A 20,380-nucleotide genomic window follows, 5' to 3' on the forward strand; every position below is an offset into this window, starting at 1 on the left:
TGGGAAACACAGTTGCAAACGGACTTTGCATTTCCATTTTAAATTTGGCAGTCACTGTGCGTTCGCTTAAACGAAAATGCAAACGGTAATGCGCGATTTGCATTTGCGTTTGGATTATGTCACATTTTATGCGTGCACAATTTGAAAACGCAATTGCAAATACAATTTGCAATTCCTTTTGAAAAATGTCCGGAAAATCATTCCATACAGGGCAGAAAATTGTCATGAAATTCTAAATTACAACTTTTCAATTAACCTTGACTAAACCTTGACATTGTAGGATCTTTTATTTATAAGAAATTTATACTACTTAATTTATACTTAAATGTATTTATACTACAAACAGTAAAGTTAGGCCTTAAAGGGATAGTTCACCCAAAAATGAAAATTCTGTCATCATTTACTCTCCCTCAAGTTGTTCCAAATCTATATGATTTCCTTTTTTCTGCTAAACACAAAAGAAGATATTTTAAAGAAGGTTGGTAATCAAACAGTTGCTGGTCCCCATTGACATCCATAGTATTTTTTTTTCCTACAATGGAAGTCAATGGGGTCCATCAGTCGTTTGGTTACCAACTTTCTTCAGAATATCTTCTTTTGTGTTTAGCAGAAGAAAGGAAATCATATAGATTTGGAACAACTTGAGGGAGAGTAAATGATGACAGAATTTTCATTTTTGGGTGAACTATCCCTTTAAAATGCGTAATAGAAATAGTACATCTTTGTCTTCACTTGAAATCAACCTGATATCTCTACGACGCCCTCTGAAATCATAGCATTATTAATGTTTTTATTTCAGTTTGTGCTCGCAGTGGGGCGTGATCTTGTGTTTCCTCTTCAAACAGCAGTCTAACGCAAACAAACAGTACACACACTGAGACGCCGTCTCCGCTTTTCACTTCTCATCGCATGGCTCCGCACAGAGATGAGAGGAGATTATTTACCCGATGTCTGCTCTCAGGTTTGTGGTGAAGGAACCACAACTTCAGTGTGTTTGTTTAAACGACTCGCCCGTTGGCTAATAGCCGACAACTTATAATGTTTTTGTATACGTGTGCAGTTTTGCATAATCGTACGTCTAGTATTAGTGCTGTTGTTTTGCCTCAAAACTTTATGAAAGTAGTAAACGCCACATGAAACGAGAATCTAATAGACTGACGTTTAAATTATACAGAAACGTTTGGCATAAATGCTGCATGTTCCTCCATTGCAGCTGTAAAGGGCTGTCGACAGTTTAAAGCTGGCCGAAACCCTAGCCAGGAGACCACAAACAGGCCTGAAATTTGCGCTATGGTTTTGCCATGTTTTTCTATTAAAGCAGGAAGTAAAGGAATAACAATCAAACCCAATGAAAGAATAACAAACCAGCAAGAAAGTTGGATTCCCTCTTTGTCCTCACACAGGGCCGCACCGTCCCATCCCCCGTAGTACTATGGGCCGTTCGGATGTAAACTCATGGTTCAAGAGCTCTGGAATAACACGCTACGTAAACAAGCCGGAAGAGTTGAGGTGAAGACAGCCAGTCTCAGTTTTGCAGTCACCCAGAACCCCACTACAGATGAATGAATAGAACAAGACAGGGAACACTGCCTTTCGTTGCAAATAAGACTCGTCTGGTCCAGATATGTCATCTCTGTGACCCGTAACGCTCCCCTGTTGATCTCTACATGTGTAAACAGAGTTCAGTAGTGGCCATTCACTTACAACAACTCCTGAAAATGGCGGGAGAATCCATCTTGCTCTAAACAAAACAATGGAGAGCCGCAGGCTTAACTGGACTTAGTGAGTGTTTTTATTTGCTCAGTATTTGACACAATGTAGTTATGTGGCTGGTCAAATTCACATTTCCCACAAAATAAGGACAAAAGAACAGCAACTCGTGTTCAATGATTTTGATATGCTCTTCCCCACCCAGTTTTGTGTGATGTACTTGACCTGAAAAGTGAAAGTCTACGCTTCTGTTTAAAAATGCTGGAGATTAAGATATTCGTCTGTCATTTAAGAACAGCTGTACTTAAAAAGGCATTGATCAACCAAGCCAAACGCTGTATTTGATTTGTGCAGTCTTTGTAGCTTAATTGAGAAGTCACGCAGGGCAAGACGAAGCTGCCAAGAGAAAAAGCAGGACTGAGAGATGACAATGCAAATCTGCAGGCCGTTGCAGAAATGGACTTTTAATACCATAAAATGTTGCATAATACACATCAATTTACCCTGCTGTTCAAAAGTTTGAAAAGTTTTTGAAAGTCTCTTATTGTCACTTAGGCTGAATTTATTTGATAAAAAAAATACAGTAAATAAAAACAGTAATAATAAGAAATATTACAATTTAAAATGTAGAACTGTTTTCTGTTTGAATATATTTTAAAATATAATTTATTGTGATGGAATTTTCAGCATCATTACTCCAGTCTTCATTGTCACATGATTTGCTGCTCATAAAACATTTATTATTATTATTAATACTTGAGACATTTTTTTTTCTCTTTAATGTCCAAAAGAACAGCATTTATTTGAAGTAGATTTTTTTGTAAATATTTACTGTCACTTTTGATCCATTTAATGCATCCTTGCTGAATAGAAGTATTACCGGTAGTTAAAAAGCATAACTCTATAAATTAAAATTTTACTGTCAAAAATGATGTTACTGTAGCAATTTAACAATGTTTTGCTGTAAAAGTACGTTTTGTCTTGTTGAATAAAATGTAGCTTTTGAATATTGTAGACATTTAAGAAACCATATATTTTACTGTAAAATTTTAAGTATTGTTCTGTTAAATCTAATATGGTATGGCTTACAGTTAACCAAATTTTTAGTATTTTTATTCTTTTTTTCTTTTCTAACTTTTTTTTTTTTTTCAACAAAACCCATGCATCAGGGTGGCAACTTTTGCAGACAAGCAGCGCATTTACTTCAGAATGTGTAAAACTCTTAAATTAGCCACCATTGTCATCAAAAAAAGAAGATATAATATAAAAGATCAAATATAATTTTATATTTTCATAGTAAAAATAACAGTAGTAACCATGGTATTTTGGCAGACACTTCAGTTACCTTGGTAAAACAAGACTGTATCTTATGTAAAGTTTGATTTGCATTCAGACTGTGTTGTCTAGTTCTCCTCTAAACGGTTTGTTTTGACAGCAGGGTGTGGTATGACAGTGTCAAGTGTCTGTGTAAGATGGGCAAGTGATGACCGTGGTCGGTCTGTTTGTCAGTAGTTCCACACTGACTCCTTATCTGCCGTTGATTGACAGAAACTCGCCTGGCCAAGTTCTTGTTTATCGTCGCGCTCCATCAAGTTTTCCCATCTCCTGACCTGCAGATGCTGCAGAGCGATTTCACGCCACAGTTACGGCTCGCCACCCTGCAGAGTCACAGCGGCTGTAACACAACTGTCACAGGGTTCAGCGGACAAAGCTCTCAGATCACTTCTCAAGACTTTTATGGCTTCAGTGCTGCTAAGTTACAGGGATTTTGCAATGCCGTATTAGATGTTGTAATGGTTCACAGTAAAATTGCACCACTGTTAGTCACCGAGCATGCATGTGCTCGCAAAGACGAAGCTTGGTTCCCCTTTACTTGAAGTTTGGGTTTATAGTGCAATTTAAACATACTCGCAATGCAATGAAAGTGCAATAGAGTGATCAGTTTGCATATATTCAAAAGTCGTTCGTTGTTTGGTTGTTAGGTAGGTATTCAATAAATAGATACTGTAGATGGATGGATGAATGGATGGATGTATAGATAGATATTTACATGTAGATAGATAGATAGATAGATAGATAGATAGATAGATAGATAGATAGATAGATAGATAGATAGATAGATAGATAGATAGATAGATAGATAGATAGATAGATAGATAGATAGATAGAATCAAGATTTGTCCTTATTTCAATGCACGCTAAGAGTTTCTTCTTCTGTATGTTTATCAGTGTGCTTGTTTGTGCTGTTTGTGTCTAGTTAAGAATAAAACCCTCGTCCAGTTGTCCAGTGTAATCTGAGGAAGGCTGAGAATCTGATGTCAGTCCGTCCAGCTGTTCTGACATGTCTGCGTCTGAACAGCTGCTGAAGGCCACTCACTCAGGCCACGCATATCATTTTATTGTGTCTGTTCTGGACGCCGCATGTTTGAAGTTCCTCGTCATGCCTTTCTGTTACGAGAGCCCTCTTCCACTGACGCCAACTGGCCAAGTGCGGCCCGGAAAAAGGCTTGAAGTGCAGGAAATGGTGTTTATCATCAGCTTTAAATGTTTTGTCATATTACTGACTCATGTGCTTTCTATAACCATAGTTTCTGGCAAAAAAAATATATATATATATATCATATTTTTGAATATTATACACTGTTCAAAAGTTTGGGGTTGTTAAGATTTTTCAGTATTTTATGTACACCAAAGCTGCATTTATTTGATCAAAAATACAATAAAAGCAATAATATTGTGAAGTATTATTACAATTGTAAATAACTGTTTCTATTTTGATATATGTTCAAATGTAATTCATCCCTGTGATGGTAAAGCTGAATTTTCAGGATCATTACTCCAGTCTTCAGTGTCACATGATCCTTCAGAAATAATTCTAATATGATGATTTACTGCTCAATAAACATATTATTATCAATGTCAAAAAGAGTTGTGCTGTTGCTTAATATTTTTGTAGAAACCATGATACTTTTTCTTCAGGGTACTTTGATGAATAGAAAGTGTAAAAGAGCAGTATTTATTAGAATATACATTTTTTAACATTTAATGTCTATTAATAAGTCCTTACTGGATAAAAGTGAATTTAAGAAAAAAAATCTTACTGGCCCCAAACTTTTGAATGCTTGTGTATATAATTTTTGAATATTATATATTATTATTTTGGAATATTATGAATATTAAATGAATATCATTCAAGTTTTACTCCTCATTCCCACCATTTACCAAAACCTGTGGTTTCTTCTGTGGCAGATTTTCAGTGAATAATGTTCACAGGTTCACTTTCCATACAGTGTAAACTGTGGCTTGTTTTGTTTGAGTGGCTTGATGTGCTTGACAACTTATGGTTCCACCAATAGCATGAGTTTGGGGCGGGAACTATCTGTTTATCTGACCAATAGCAGACAAGGCAGTTTTTAGGCAACCTGTTTGAAAACATCCATTATTATTGGAATTGCTTTTGAAATTGTTCACTGCAGCTTTTAGCCTGTTGTCCTAAACACTGTGTAATTATTATTATAATTTTTTTATTCGCTTGAAATGAAAACATTGACATTTTCCTTAACAGACTAAAAACTCTCACTTCTCTTTGCTTTGGGAGATGTTACAGCAGGAGTATCACGCAGCCCCCGTCTCATCCTGTCAAGCGTGAGATCAGGCGTAGAGATAAGGTTCCCCTCACAGATGGATGAGTGGAGATGTGAGGGATAGACTTTTGAAAATGAACCGGGTTTGAGTGCGGCTGTGCGCTCCAGTAGTCATCACCTCTTCACCCCTGACTCTCCTCATCTGCCAGACGGAGTGAAGAGGGGGGCTCATCCCGCTTTGATCAGCCGAGCCAGGCAGCGGCGCTAAGCCACGCGGCAGAAGGCCTCGTCTCTGCTTTCACAGGTGGAGGAGCAGGCTTTCATGGGATCGCTCCCGTTACAGTGCGCAGAGGTTTCGTGAGGTTTCAGCTTGGGTTTGTGTTTGATGATGGGCTGAGTGCAAGCCACAGTCTGAGCAGATGGACAGATGTGTGTCCTCCTGCGTGACACAGGCCAACATGGGCCCACTTTACAGGAAACTGCAGGCTCCTGAGTCGTTGCTGCTGTCGTTGGATGCAGAGATGACTTGCTTTTCAGATGTGATTAGTTGATGAAGTGCTTTTTGGGTGGACAGGTTTAACTAAGCTATTTATTGCTGTATACACTACTGTTCAAAAGTTTGGGGTTAGTAGTTTAAAAAAAAAGAAAAATCTTTTGTTCAACAAAGATGCAGTCCATTGATCATTTATAATGTCACAAAAGTTTTCTTTTTTAAATAAATGCGCTTTTATTCATCAAAGAATCCTAAAAAAAAAAAATGTATCACGGTTTCCACAAAAATGTTAAGCAGCACAACCGTTTTCAAAATGCAAGAACAAGAAAATGCAAATCAAAGGATCATGTGACACTGAAGACTGGAGTAATGATGCAGAAAATTCTGATCAAGATCATGATATATATATACACACACATATACATATACATTACATAATATAATATATTATGTATGTATATGCATATGTTTTATCTGATTTATTTATTTATTTATTCATATATATTATTTATTATATGATATATGTATATGTAAGTGTGTTTTATTCAATTATTTTTGTATTTATTTTTATTTATATTCCTGAAAAAAAATAGATGGCCAATCAATAGGCACATTGCCTTGCTGTGCAATAATATTTTGAATAGCGATCATCAAATGTAGAGGTAAAGAGCAAACCATAACCAGGTTTTTTTTTCTTTTTTTTTATAAGAGCAATAAGGCACTTGAGGGCTATATGGCTTCATGATGTAATAAGGCTTCATGATCTAACACATGACTTCTTGTGGCTTATAACTTTATTTTATGCTGGTTCATTTAATTGTTTCGCCCCTTTGACATGGCTCAGTGTTTTATATCATAGGTGAGTGTGTTTGCAGCTAGATTACAGACAGTCATGAGTCTCTCTCCACTCATCTGTTTCCTATCAGACCTGTTCTCACTGCCAACCTGTCAACCTCTCCCTCTCTCCTTCTTCCATCTCTCCCTCTCCTCCCTGCGGGTGTACTGGAATGGACCCCAGTGTCCTATCAAAATCCTGGCTCACACTCGATTCCCTACGACCAGACCGGCATCTTGAATCTATCAGTGCTGTCACATGATCACGTCCAAGTTCTGCCACACCTAAGCTCTTCCTATCCTTCTCTACTCCACTCTTATTCTTTACCAGCCAAAGGATGGTCAACATACTATATATGAATAAACATGAATAAAACAATACAAAAATCTTAAGTATCACTTTTGATCAATTTAATGCATCGTTATTTTAAATTACTGGCCCCAAATTTCCATAAGGTAGTTTATATAGTAGTATGTAAGTTATTTGCATCACTGTAAGTTACATTTACCGTTTACCAGGTTTCTCTCCTAAAAGGATGTCCCATCATGCATTGCAACAGATCCGTGTGTGTGTGTGTGTATGTGCGCTTGCCAGCGATACGTTTCAATCACACATAGATGCCTTTCCGTCACTCCCCCTCATTCCAGATAATTTTGGCTCTATGGACAGATGCTGTCCTGTTCGCAGATGGCTGAGAGTCCGGGCTGCTCGCCCACAGGCCCACCCGGGCACCCCTCACTGATTACAGCTCCTCCTGCGGGGCCGAGGCCCCCACATACCTGCGATACGCTCGGCAGGCCCTCAACAGAGGAGCGTTCCAGACTCAAATGGCCAGATTGGAGTTGACGGCTTACTTTTCAAAGGCATGCCTGTTAATTACCAAATCTGAAGCTCTGAAGGTGTGCTAAGCCAATATAACGCTTTGCTGGCTGGGCCAGATAGTAAATAGTTTTCAGGTAAAATGTCATGTGATCTCCCTCAAGTCTGCTTGATTCCAGGCCTCGATCATAAAGTTGTTGTTGGGAGCCGGTGGGAAGTGGCGCTGCATGAGAACGCAGATCTAACGTACAGCTGGCGGACACACACATCAAGAAAGGGCGTGGACAGTCAAAAGCGTTTGTAGATATCAAAGCAGTTTTGGTATTTCCCTTAGTTTTTGCTCTAAATGATATTTTTCTGGAATAGTGCAAGCTGTGGGAAGGTTTCTAACTGCTTTTTTGTGTTTATAGTGATGCTTAAAGTGGTCGTGAGAAATTATTTAAAAAAGGTTGAAGTGAAAAACATAATGAAACTTCCATAACTTCCACTCTAGTTCCACCCTAGTAAAATCTAAGCTGCAAAAGTTTGTCAATTTGATCCAAACATTACAAAAGAGCAGCTAAAATTTATTTTTAACATAATCTTTCAGGCTGATCTTCATAGTTTGAGTGATACATATCCGATTGTTTTGTGATTCTGTGATAATGTAATGCAGCTTTTTACAAAGATGCTTTTTTTAAAGGATGGAAAATAAAAAATGTACAGTATATTGGACGCAATGGCAATCTCGTTACGCATTCAGAGAGGGTGTTTGCATAGTTTTAAAGTATGAAAAGTCAGGGAGAGTTGAGAATGTGGTTAAAAAACTAAATTCTGAATGTTTTGGCACAAATGTGATTTGACCCCTTTAACCCCAGATTTATTACATATTTATGTATTTAAAAATTGGTTTCTATTTTACATTTTAAAAATAACTCATGGTGAGAAATTAAGCTTATCACCAATCTTAATTCTTCATTATACATTTCAAAATGCTATCATTATACCATTTAAATATACTATTATACCATTACAGCTACTTAGCTAAACGATTAAATCATTTTAGTCCAATTTATAAAGGCAGTTTGTTGCTTATTTTCTTTAGTCTATTGTAGTATGTTCAGAGTAGTGTAAAAATAAGACTTAATTTAGTATTCTAGACGTAATCGTTGACGGGGTGAGTGAAAAAGGACTTCTGTTGTTTTCTTTTGTGTTGAAGGAAACCTCATTAAATCAGAGTTTGGCGAGAGAAAGGCCAGCCTGGCAGAGCTCTTTCTGGAGCAGAGCCGATTTCTCAATTATTTTACCTTTCTGTTTGACCTGCTTTGAAACTGGTCCATATGAGGTTTTTTTATTCTTAGCCATTTTTGAGGCTCGGTCTCTGAAGGTCCCCTAGATCCTCTTGGGACAAATAACCTACTTATCTAAAAATACCAGGCAGTCCAAAGGAGTGTCCTTAGCAGTTCACTTTCTATGGCTTTATTCTTTCATGCTTTTGAAAGCCCCTATCAACGTGGCTCCTGTGAAATGCATCTTTGCTGGATGGAAAAAGTTGTGTTAATATATTATAATGCAGCGTTGCCAGAAAACTGACGTTTAGAAATCCCTCTGTAGCAAGGTTTAGTTGTCCTGCTGTGGTCTAAGTTTGTGAGAGAGTATTTGAGAAGATTCATGTTGCCGTTCTTTAACCCCTCCAGTTATGCTGGGCTAATATAATCGATCCAGCAGATGGTGGCCATATTAGATTTTATCATTAAGCAAAATATAATACCAGTATCTAGGTCACATTTCTCCCCAAAATCAAAATAAGAAATAAAATTTTGCTACTAGAAAATTAAGCTTTTTAAAATTTCCACAAATTTTACATGATTATTCTCATGACATTTAAGAATGTTTTCCACAAATTTACATTACTAATATTCATCCATGCATGTTTGGATGGATTTAAAAAAAAAAATTTGGTAAGTTCTGTTTTTCTCAATTAATGATTCTCATTATTGACAGAAATTGATACAGATTTGCAATATGTTGTATTGCCTTAATCCATTAATACTTATAATATAAAATATATATACTTTTGTACATTATGGTAATGAAAATTTAGGGGGAAAGGGGCTTAATTGTCATAAAAATAATCTCACAACACTTTTATTTTTATTTTATATATATATTTTTTTTATTCATTCTACTCTAATTGCTGTCAGCTAGTAATCTTAATTTGGTAAACATTATATCACTTAATTAATATTGAACAGTCTGTTGATTTTCAGGCTGACATTTCAGGAGAATTCCTATAGATTTTTTTATTTGTTCGTTTACATTTTGGGGTAAAATACGGCTACTGACAGGTTTCATGAGATTCACCTCTTGGCCGCCGTGACATATAAAGGCTTCTGATGGCCTACAGTGGTCTTAAACAGTGGCCTTGTCTTTGTGATGTTCTGATACAGTGTCCAATGCTTTTAAAGAGCCCTTGGAGGTAAAAGGGGGAGGTTTCTCAAAATGAAGACGGATAAGATCTTTCTCTGTTCTCTTTCACTCTCTCTATCTTCCTCGGTCTCTCTCTCTCTATCTTTGGCCCTGAGCAGTGGCCTCGATGACCCTATCTCCTCTCGGCTCCTTGACCCCTGTGTGTGAGGTTACAGCCCGGCTTCTCCACATGGGAGTCCTGCCTGCTGTCTTAAGTCCAGCTCTCTGTTCCAACCTCTCCTTGCAGATCCAGATGAAAGGAGCATTGAGAGGCTGTCCCATCACCCCCCCCCCCCCCCCTCCAGCCCTCCTTGGACAGAGCAAGAAAGGGGGGGTGAAAGCTCCTCTGGCCGAATGCAAATCCCCCTCTATCCCAACTCAACCCTGCTGCTAGATCTTCACACAGCGGCCCCCGTCTCTTTATCAGTGGGATCTACTGAGAGGGAGGACGCTCCATGTGACCCTGATTTCAAACCATATCAGAAGCCCCTCCCAATCCAGGCCGTAGTTCCCTCTCTTGGGTGTAGGGTGGGGTCACGTGGACCCCATCCAAAGGTCATAACCTCTTGACTCTCAATTAGCACTCCCTGTATTCAACTCTGCTCTTGTTTCTGAGGTCGGGACTGATGGAAAAGGGGGACATGGGTGGTGGGCGGCGCTTTGCAACACAATGCTTCAATCGGCAGCCCATGCGGCTTTTCTGAGCAGTGCTGTAAACAAGCCCAAAGAAAAGGATTAGTTAAGAGCCATTGAAGGCTTTGATTGACTTAATCTGTCTTTAGGGGATAGGAAGTTTGATGGGGTTTTAAACGCTCTGAGGACGACCCCAGCTCCACCTGGCCTCATGAACGCGGAGGCTCACGGATCTGCAGGGTTATGTCAGGAGGTCTCCACCTGTGGAAAAAATCCCTATAAATCAAAGTCAACCTGACATTTATCCCAAGGAACAACCCTTGGGCTGTGTTCCACAGAAATGAGGCAGGGAAGATGGTATAATTAATTTATGGATCATTAGTCTCGCTTTGACACATTGGCGAAAGAATGAAAGAAAGAACTCTTGACCGACTCTTTAAACACACACCCTGTTTCTTAGCCTTGCATGGTATTTATCTTGTTTTAAACCTGCATACCCTTTTATGATTTATCTCGGCTCTCTTTAGAGCATGGGAACGGTACTGTGATGTCACTCTAAGAAAGTACATAAAGCTGAAGGAATGTTGAGTGCTGTTAACACTGTAGCGCTGTACTCAGCACTTCCTTTACATTAAAGAACATCATCTATCTCAGTTAGTTTAAGAGCAATCGTTTCATGAACTATCTTTGTACTTGTTCTGTCATTTCCCATCATTAATCTTGGATTTCCAGATTCAATTCCAGTTCACAAGCTCTCAGTTCAGTTAGCTAGTTAGTTTTTGAGACTTCTTTTTAGAGATTCATCACAAGGATTAGCTCAAAGAATCATTTGTTCATGGATCTGACTCGTTCTGCTGTATCTTTTTGACTTGCTAAAAGAACTGGTTTAAATGATTTTGTTCACAAGCCAGTTGTGTTCCTCGCTTGAGGTTAAAGAACATTTCACAAAGCATTTTTCCAAAATAAGCCCATAGTTCTCTTGTTTTATGCCTTCCAGTCTAGTCCTGTAAGTTTGGGTTTTAAAACGTGTCTGGCATTGGCTTGCAGCAGGGAAAGTTTGAAGGTGAATGCCTCTCTTTAACTCATTGTCATGCCTTTAGGGGAACTGAGTTGAGGGTATAACTGTGTGCGTGCGTGCGTGCGTGCGTGCGTGCGTGCGTGTGTGTGTGCGTGTGTGTGTGTGTGTGTGTGTGTGTGTGTGTGTGTGTGTGTGTGTGTGTGTTTGTTTGTTTCTGTAGCTCTAGCCCAGCTGTGCTCATGTTATGTTGTCACCTCATGCTGAAGGATGAGCCGGTTTGAGTTTTCTACCCAAAACACAGTAGTGTTTTTTTTACTCCAATGAGCACACACACACACACACACACACACACACACACACACACGCACACACACACACATATATATATATATATATATAATTCATTAATAATTTGTTTTTAAGTCTTCTAATGTCAAAGTCTCTGTCACTGCACTTTTTGTGCTAGTTTCATTTTTCCCCTTGTCTTTGTTTCTCCTCAGAGCTCCCGCAACTGAGAAGACTTTCAGATGACACGTTTTTTGGGGACGAGAAAGGTATTTGTGTAAACTGTTTGGTATGTCTTGATTGTTTTCATATGTATCAGTGTAAATGCCTCAGACTTGATTTGCTTCATTTGATCTCATTTCCCCTTATTTAAATTCTTTACTCGTTGTTGTTGGTGAAGAGCAATTTCACACAGTACAACACAGAGACCTTTCCAGAGGCTTTGTAAAACTCTGCCAGACAGCTTCATTCTTGACACTCCCAAATTTCTAAGCAGCCAGATGAGAGCAGAGAAAAGGCAGAGTGAAGTAGAGTAGATGTAAGGGGTCAGAAGTGGGGGGAGTTTGACTTATCTGTCCATCCTGAGAGTTTGGAACGGGGTGTAGAACTCTGTTAAGTGTTTGCAGGTGTCTTAGAGGAGGTTTGAAACTGTGTTTGTGTATTTAACGCATTCAGACACTACATACTCGTGAGTAATTTTTTCCCAATGGTTCATTTCTCTTGAATAGGTGCATTCCCAAATTGAGTCAGGTTTGTGCCTTTTCTTGGCACGTATTCATCTGGTTTTGTTGTTTTTTTGGATCCCTGGTTGAAAGATTGGGGTTTCTGAAGCACTTGGCTACTTTCCCCATCTCTGAAGAGCATGCTCTTCTCTTTCAGCTGAGCTTTTATTGTCCATAGTGTACTATTTTAAAGCTGTGCTGACGGATAAGGTTTGACCTTACCAACTGATCCTTTACAAAGACCGATACCAATCAGTTCTGAATCTAGTTTGAGATTTAAAGTGATAGTACACCCCAAAAATGAACATTCTGTCATCATTTACTCACCCTCATGTCTTTTCAAACTTGTATGACTTTTTTTTTCTTCTGCAGAAAACTAAAGCAGCTGTTTTTTTCTTCTTGGTGAGCGTTCAGCTCTCATTTCAGATAGCTCACTCCCATCTGCTGCTCACTTAGTAAAGACTTGTCATGTTTTAACTGTTATTAATACGTGAGGAGTAAGTAGGACCTAGAAGAGACTAGACACGATGCTGACATACTGAGATGTATTGTGCAAGTATAGAAACTGCTAAAGCATGAATAAGTGATGGAGCTTTTAGGGTGTTTGTCTTTTGAAAGAAAGTACTATCCTTAATGGATCTATAGTATCGGTTATTTGTCTTACAGAAGCCAAAAAGTGTCTCTAGTTGTACTAATGCAGTATTTAGAAGGGTTTTTGTAATGCATGTTTAATCCTTTTAGGTGTGTTTTTGTGTAGAACTAGATGAACATGAAATTTTACAAGGATAGTTTTCACAAAAATTTAAATTCTCTAATGATGTTTTGCCAGATTGATCAGTGAAGCTAAACAGCATTGGTTCACATGAGCAATCATGGTGCATTTGAATGTTTTAATGTACTTTTAGGGTATGATGTTCACACTTGGCAGGATTGGTTCAATTAAAACGAACCCTGGTGCAATTGCTCTGTTAGTGCGTTCATTTGAATAAGTGTGAACGCTACCATCCGAACCCTGGTGCGCACCAAACAATCGGACTGAAACCCACCTTTTCAGGAATTGCTGTCTCTCCTTGCAGCAGATCTTCATTTATGTGTGCAACGGATGAATTTCTGGCGCTTTTTAGACTCTTTTACACATCTTAGAGGCTCTTCATGACTTCTCAGCTGGTAGAAAAAATACCACCATATGTACACGCTTGTATTTGTAGGTTCAGTGTTAAAAATGGCAGTGTGAACGCTGAGCAAACCAGGACTAAATTTTCTTTTTTGGTTCAAACCAAAAGAACCAAGAGAACCGAACTACAAGTATGAATAGACCTTTAGTCTATTCCTTTCATTTTTGGGTTTACTGTTCCTTTAAAAAACATCAATTTTTTTTATCATGTCCCCATATGACCCTTGGCTCTCAGGAATATTTCAAAAAAGACATCTGAGTGACCAACAGCACTGTTCAGAATGTCAGAGTTAAAGTAAGACAATTATCCCATTGTTGCAATGGTTTGATTTTTGCTCCAAACCTAAATTCTCCAAGGATATGCAGAAATTTTAGGCAAATGCATTTTTATGTTTTGCTTGGTTTCAATCCATTTTAAACCCCCAACCGCAGAGTACAATTATGTAAATGTCTTCCATTTTGCGTTAGAAGCCATCGTCCTGAGATTGTATGTTTAAAGAAAATTATTATTTGTGAAGATTTGTACTGATATCTTTTCAAAGCCTCTTATTAAATTCTCCAATCCCAACAATCTGAGAATGTCCCAACACACTGACGTCCCTGTAGTCTTCAGCCAGGTCTGCCTCTCGACTCAAGTGTGATGTTCTTGGCTGCGTAGTTGAGGTCTTTTCAGAGAGAGGTGAATGTGTGTTAATGCCCACACAGAAAATTAAATCATAGCCTTGCCCTTAGTCCTAAAAAAGGAAAAGTTCCCCGAAAAAGGAAAATTCTGTCATCATCATACTTATCCTCATGTTGTTCCATGAGTTGCTTTTATTTCTTTATTTGGGTGGAAGTGACCTGTTAGACCTTGATAGCCTGTTTGTCTTATTTATTGTTTGTTTGTTTGCGGTGTTGTTCAGTGCCACTAGTGGCTCTGAAATTGCACACTGCTGCTTTTAGGCATTGATTCTAGAAAATACTGGCATTCTTTTCATGGGGAACACTTTTTCACTAGTAACTATGACTTTTGCCTCAATAAACTAATTTACTGCTTATTAATGGTTAGTAAGGAAGTTTTTGTAACGTTTAGGTTATACTGGGTAGAATTAAGGGATGTAGAAAATGGTCATGCAAAATACGGCATTAATGTGTGCTTTATAAAGTACTAATAAACAGCCAATATGCTAGTAATATGCATGCTAATAAGCGAGAATTGAACCCGAAAATAAAGTGTTACCCTTTTTTTGGCAGTTTCTCATATTCATCTGCTACTCTCATTTTTAACACAAAGTCTAGACTCTCTTTGAGGGCTTATTTTTTATTTTTCATTGAATGCTGTTTACTGATTCATGACACCCACTATCATGCTTACTTGGGTATGAATAGCTCAGGGCGGCTTACAGTACATGAACATGTAACTTAAAAGAAGTTTTTATTTCTGTTGGTGGATAAACTCCCACTCTCTTTTCATCTGTATATTTCTGTTTTCATTCTTTCCCTTTCACTGCCTTGATTTGCTCTCTCCCTTCCACCCTGAGGTGTTGTAGTCAGTCTGTAGCGTTTGTAGGCCATAGGCTTTTCCAACAAGGATCTGTGCCAAACCTGGCCCATCTGCTCCACAGAGGCCGTGTTCACTGCAGACGGCCATAAAGACACACTACAGCAAACAAACATGCCGGGGGTATTTTACCTTTGAATAATGTGTGAAATAACATTACTTATTCAGTCCTCTCTTTTTTCAGTAGTTTACAGTACAAGATGAAGGTCATCGCTTCCATTGTGAATGAGTTTCAGGCTCTTCACAGTGTTTTAAAGGGACAGTTCACCCAAAAGTGAACACACTCATTTACTCATGGTTTTCTTAACTTGTATGACTTTCTTTAAAAGATTTATTTTTTTTTTTATAGCAGAATGTTCAGGCTACTTTTTGCTAAAGAGCAAAATGCATGGAAACTAGCAGTCATTAGAGTATTTGTAGACTGTCTGCTTAATGTCTGCTAACATTTCATTTTGATTTGACATTCTACTGATGATAAGTAACTTTGCAAGTACGTCAACTTAACCTAACCTAACAGTCTACTAAAGTCAACAAATACTCCAATGAAAGTTAGTTGACGTAGTTGCAAAGTGTATAAAGAATAAGAAAATGTATAAACCATCAAAATAAAGCTTCACAGTCACATCGTGGAAAAAGAAAGTCATGCAGTTTTTGGAAAGACAGTATAATTATATGATGACAATATTAATTTGTGGGTGTACAGACCCTTTAATAAGCATGTTGCCACATTTCTGACTATGCTTGTGCTGATTGGCCTTTTATTTGTGTCTTGTTCAGGTTATTTTGCCAGTGCTGGCAACAGACAAAAGACAAATCACTGTCCAAATTATGACGAGTCCATATTTTCCACGTGGAAGTACATCACCTCATGATCTCGCTATAATAGTCGATCCATATCAGATGTTTAGATCTGTGGGTGTTTTTCTTTATTATTATATCCAGGTTATGATTCAAGCGTGGGGTGTGAAGTGGCTTTTATTAATCATCTATTGAACGAATCTGATTGTGTCAGTTTGCTTTGAACACACTCCAGTAAAACCATGTGCTGGCTGTTCAGTCTGTCCAAGGCAATGAAGCTCAATATTTGTGGGAGGGAAATTATGGGAGAGGCTCATCATAAAAAAATCTCTTTAGGTCTCCTAGTACATGTTCTGCCTTTTAAATTATGTTTTGTAGATCAAAGCATACTAGAAGATATGTTTAAAAGAGACATATCATGGAAAACATTACTTTCCTTGCTCCTTTGAAATAAAAGAATTTGATTTACTTTATAGGTGTATTTCAACATACTCCCTCTCCAACCTGTACACATTTTTATTGATACTAAGCTACAAAAATGTCCTTCCAGAAGTCACAAAAACAAAGAGATTAATATATGATGGCCCACATAAAAATTATATCTATACCTCAGCCTTTAGCATGCATGCATCTGTATATACAGTATATATTAGTTATATTATATAATTAAATTTTATTATATATATTTTTCTCTATATATCGTATTTGAGGTCTAAATATCTGACCTGACGGGGGACTGCAGATGTAAAATAGCCCTACGGGCTAACTCTGGCATATTTACACTGCTGAAAAGCTAAGATGTCCATTAATATGCATTGTCCCTTTTAAATAAACAAATAAATAATAAAATCTACATTCTCGCCTGAAAAAGTCTTTTTGTGACACAGCAACAGTAGTTTTTGTAAAATTATGGTGGTTTGCTCGTCCGTCATGACAGTCACAGAATGGAGACAAATGGTGAAACGGTTTCATTGCCGAGACTGGGGAATATTCCACGGCTGGAAAAGGCTCTCGACCAATCAGATTCGAGAACCAGAACAAACTGTTTTATATATACAGTATATATAATTGTCAAGAGTCTGGTAAAGATAAATACAAATAACGAAAAAATAAAATGAAGTATTATTTTAAAAAGAATATATACTGTATATAATATATGTTTTATACTTTTACACACACACATGATACAGACACACATATATAAGGCAGAATTTTTGCCTTTTTTGAGGTTTAAGTCAGATGCCATTAAAACGAGTTTTAAAGGGTTAGTTCACCCAAAAATGAAAATTCTGTCAGTAATTACTCACCCTCATGTTGTTCCAACCGCGTAAGACCTTCGTTCATCTTCGGAACACAAATTAAGATATTTTTGATTAAATCTGAGAGTTGTCTCACTCCTCCATAGGCTTTCAGAGGGACCGAAACTTGCTGGCCCAGAAAAGTTATTAAAGAGATCGTTAATATAGTCCAAGTGACTACAGTGGCTCAATCTTAAGTTTATAAAGCGACGAGAATACTTTTTGTGCGCAAAAACAAACAAAAATAACGACTTTATTCCACTATTCATTTCCTTCTCTCTGGGCCTCAAGTTAGTTCACGTAGTGTTTTTGCGCTGCGCGTCTGTGTTGCACGTCATCACGCATCACACACATGACCGGCGTCGGCCAATAGTGAGCCTACGTGGTGACGTGTAACACAGACGTGCTACGCAAAAACACTACGTGAACCAACTAGAGGCCCAGAGAGAAGGAAATGAATAGTGGAATAAAGTTGTTATTTTTGTTTGTTTTTGCGCACAAAAAGTATTATCGTCGCTTGATATACTTAAGATTAAGCCACTGTAGTCACTTGGACTATATTAACGATCTCTTTAATAACTTTTCTGGGCCAGCAAGTTTCGGTCCCTCTGAAAGCCTATGGAGGAGTGAGACAACTCTCAGATTTAATCAAAAATATCTTAATTTGTGTTCCGAAGATGAACAAAGGTCTTACGCTGTTGGAACAACATGAGGGTGAGTAATTACTGACAGAATTTTCATTTTTGGGTGAACTAACCCTTTAACATTCTCATACTTGCAAGACAAAGGAGGATTGTGAAAGTAGTCTCATATGGACATAAGTCTCATATTTATAAATTTAAATCATTGTGAATATACAGTATCAATATGTTTTATTTACAAATGCATTAAATAGGTACAGCAGTGCAAGAAAACTTGACTAACAGTATAAGGACAAAAATAAAACTTGTGTAGAATACAGGCCTATTCCCTTTATGCGATACAGCTTCATTTTCCTCACCAGTGACAATTCCTTAACAGCTTGAGAAAACACATAGGAAAGAACATCTTCCTCTGTTGTATGTGTGTGTGTGAGTCTGAATGTGAGCTCCCTGCTGATCTCCATCAGTGTGTGCCCGGCGGTCCCATGATGCTCTGTTCACTCACACTTCCTCTTCTGCACGCCCCATCGGTCGGGGTAAATGCCCACCCAGCCTCTGCCTGCTGCCCCCCAAAATACAGAGGAAATGACTGATGAGTGTTTGCTTGTGTGTGTAAGTGTGTCACCGCCAGGCCAGTGTGACGGTTATAAAAAACGTCCTAATAAGCAGCTGATGTCAGTGTGTTCGGATGATGAGTTCACAGTCCTATTCTGTGTGTCATTAACTGGAAAGCCTTCATTATTTTGGCTTAATAGGATGACTTAATTGCATTGAATTGTTTGAATTTTAGCAAATGGAGCACTTGGATTGTGTTCTCAGGATGCAAGTGTTCATAAAGGCTGAAATGATTAGCTTTAATATAGCATATATAGCTTTTATATTATATTTGCATTTATTTTATGCAGAATACAGTAAAAAGAGTAATTCTGAAATATTATTACTCTAAAATAATCTTATTTTTAAATAACTGTTTTCTACTTTAATATATTGTTATTGTAATTTATTCCTGTGATGGCAAAGCTGAATTTTCAGCATCATTACTCTTCATTGTCACATGATCCTTCAGAAATCATTCTAATATGCTGATTTGATGCTTATGAAACATTTATTACTATCAATGCTGAAAACAGTTGTGCTGCGTCATATTTTGGTGGAAACATGCATTTTTTGGGGATTCTTTGATGAATAAAAAAGTTCATTTTACAACTTTTTTTGTAACATTTATAAATATCTTTCCTGTCACTTGTGATCAATTTAATGCATCCTTGCGAAATAAAAGTATTTTGTTAAAAAAAAAAAAATCTTAGTGACCACAAATAATTTCTACTATTGAAATCTTGTTTATGCAATGCATTTGCATTGTTATAAGCTCAAATTTTGTTTCCATCCCCACAGGTGAAGACATGTTTCTGCACACAGACGGAAGAGGAAGTGATGTCAGAGTGATGTCACTGAGGCTGCCCTCTGCCAAACAGGATCAAGAGTCTGTCAGCCTCAGCTCTGTTGAAGGAGACACAGACTCTTCTGCTAATGATGTGTTTTAACAGCGAAGACCCTATGAAACCTCTCTGCCAGGAAACTGCTAAGTGCCTGAAAGGAATGAGATGTTCTTGATGTTCTAAATTATTAACATTACAGACGCTCATAGTTGGATGACAAGAGATATAATGAACTTTTTTCTTGTCTCTTGTCATCACTTAGCATCACTGTTAAATAAAACCATATGTATTGTAATTGTACACTTTTTATACAAATAAATTTTAAACAAATCCTGCAAAACTTCTTAATTATTTTTTTTTTTTAAATAGTTTTAACGGATTTCTCGCCAGGTTGACGTCAGCTGTCGGGTTGATTCTGTCTGAACAGGGATGTTCTCTGTCATGGTAATGGCAGCGCAGTGCATTACTTCATGAGAGAGGGTTTTCACATCATTAGTCTCAGACTGCTGTTTCTCCCATTACAGGGAGAGATATCCGCTATCAGATGCTGCTTTGCAGTATCCTGCACTGATGATGCCTGTCTAATAAGCATCCTGTTTCCTTTTCAGCACTCAAGACATGATAAAGTCTGGGAGAATGAGTGGAAGCAGTCTCGTAGAACCAGACTTCTGACTATCGCCATAAAGTCTGGTCCATTTTACTGCTCTTCTGGCCTAGAATCAATAATTATAATTATAATTATAGAAATAATTCACAAGTGCTAGTTCATTCTAAGAGAAATTATTGGAAAATGTATAGACTGTAATCTGAATTTCTGTCCTTCCAAAAGTAATACGAACAGTTATTGCATGGCCATTACTCTGAAAACAAATCAGAAATGCTAATATTTTAGTTAAAGCACTAAAGCTTCTATTAATACAAAACTATGTGCTATTTGAGCGGT

At 37.7% G+C, this 20,380-nt stretch overlaps 1 protein-coding gene across 5 annotated transcripts in view; it reads left to right on the forward strand.

Annotated features, from left to right (window-relative positions):
• The window catches only part of kiaa0586 (KIAA0586 ortholog), a gene marked incomplete at its 5' end in the record, with an annotated part of 125,627 nt that extends 105,850 nt beyond the window's left edge, over positions 1-19,777 (forward strand). For all 5 annotated transcript variants that reach the window (XM_081393842.1, XM_081393840.1, XM_081393838.1 and 2 more), the window contains 2 exons: positions 12,041-12,094; positions 19,394-19,777. In XM_081393842.1, the coding sequence (XP_081249968.1) occupies positions 12,041-12,094; positions 19,394-19,542 (203 nt within the window). In that variant the 3' untranslated portion in view covers positions 19,543-19,777. The remainder of the gene's footprint in view (positions 1-12,040; positions 12,095-19,393) is intronic.
• Between the last annotated feature and the right edge of the window lie 603 nt (positions 19,778-20,380).

The sequence above is a fragment of the Scardinius erythrophthalmus genome, assembly GCF_964197995.2.
Source record: "Scardinius erythrophthalmus genome assembly, chromosome: 19".
Classification (NCBI taxonomy): Eukaryota; Metazoa; Chordata; class Actinopteri; order Cypriniformes; family Leuciscidae; genus Scardinius; species Scardinius erythrophthalmus.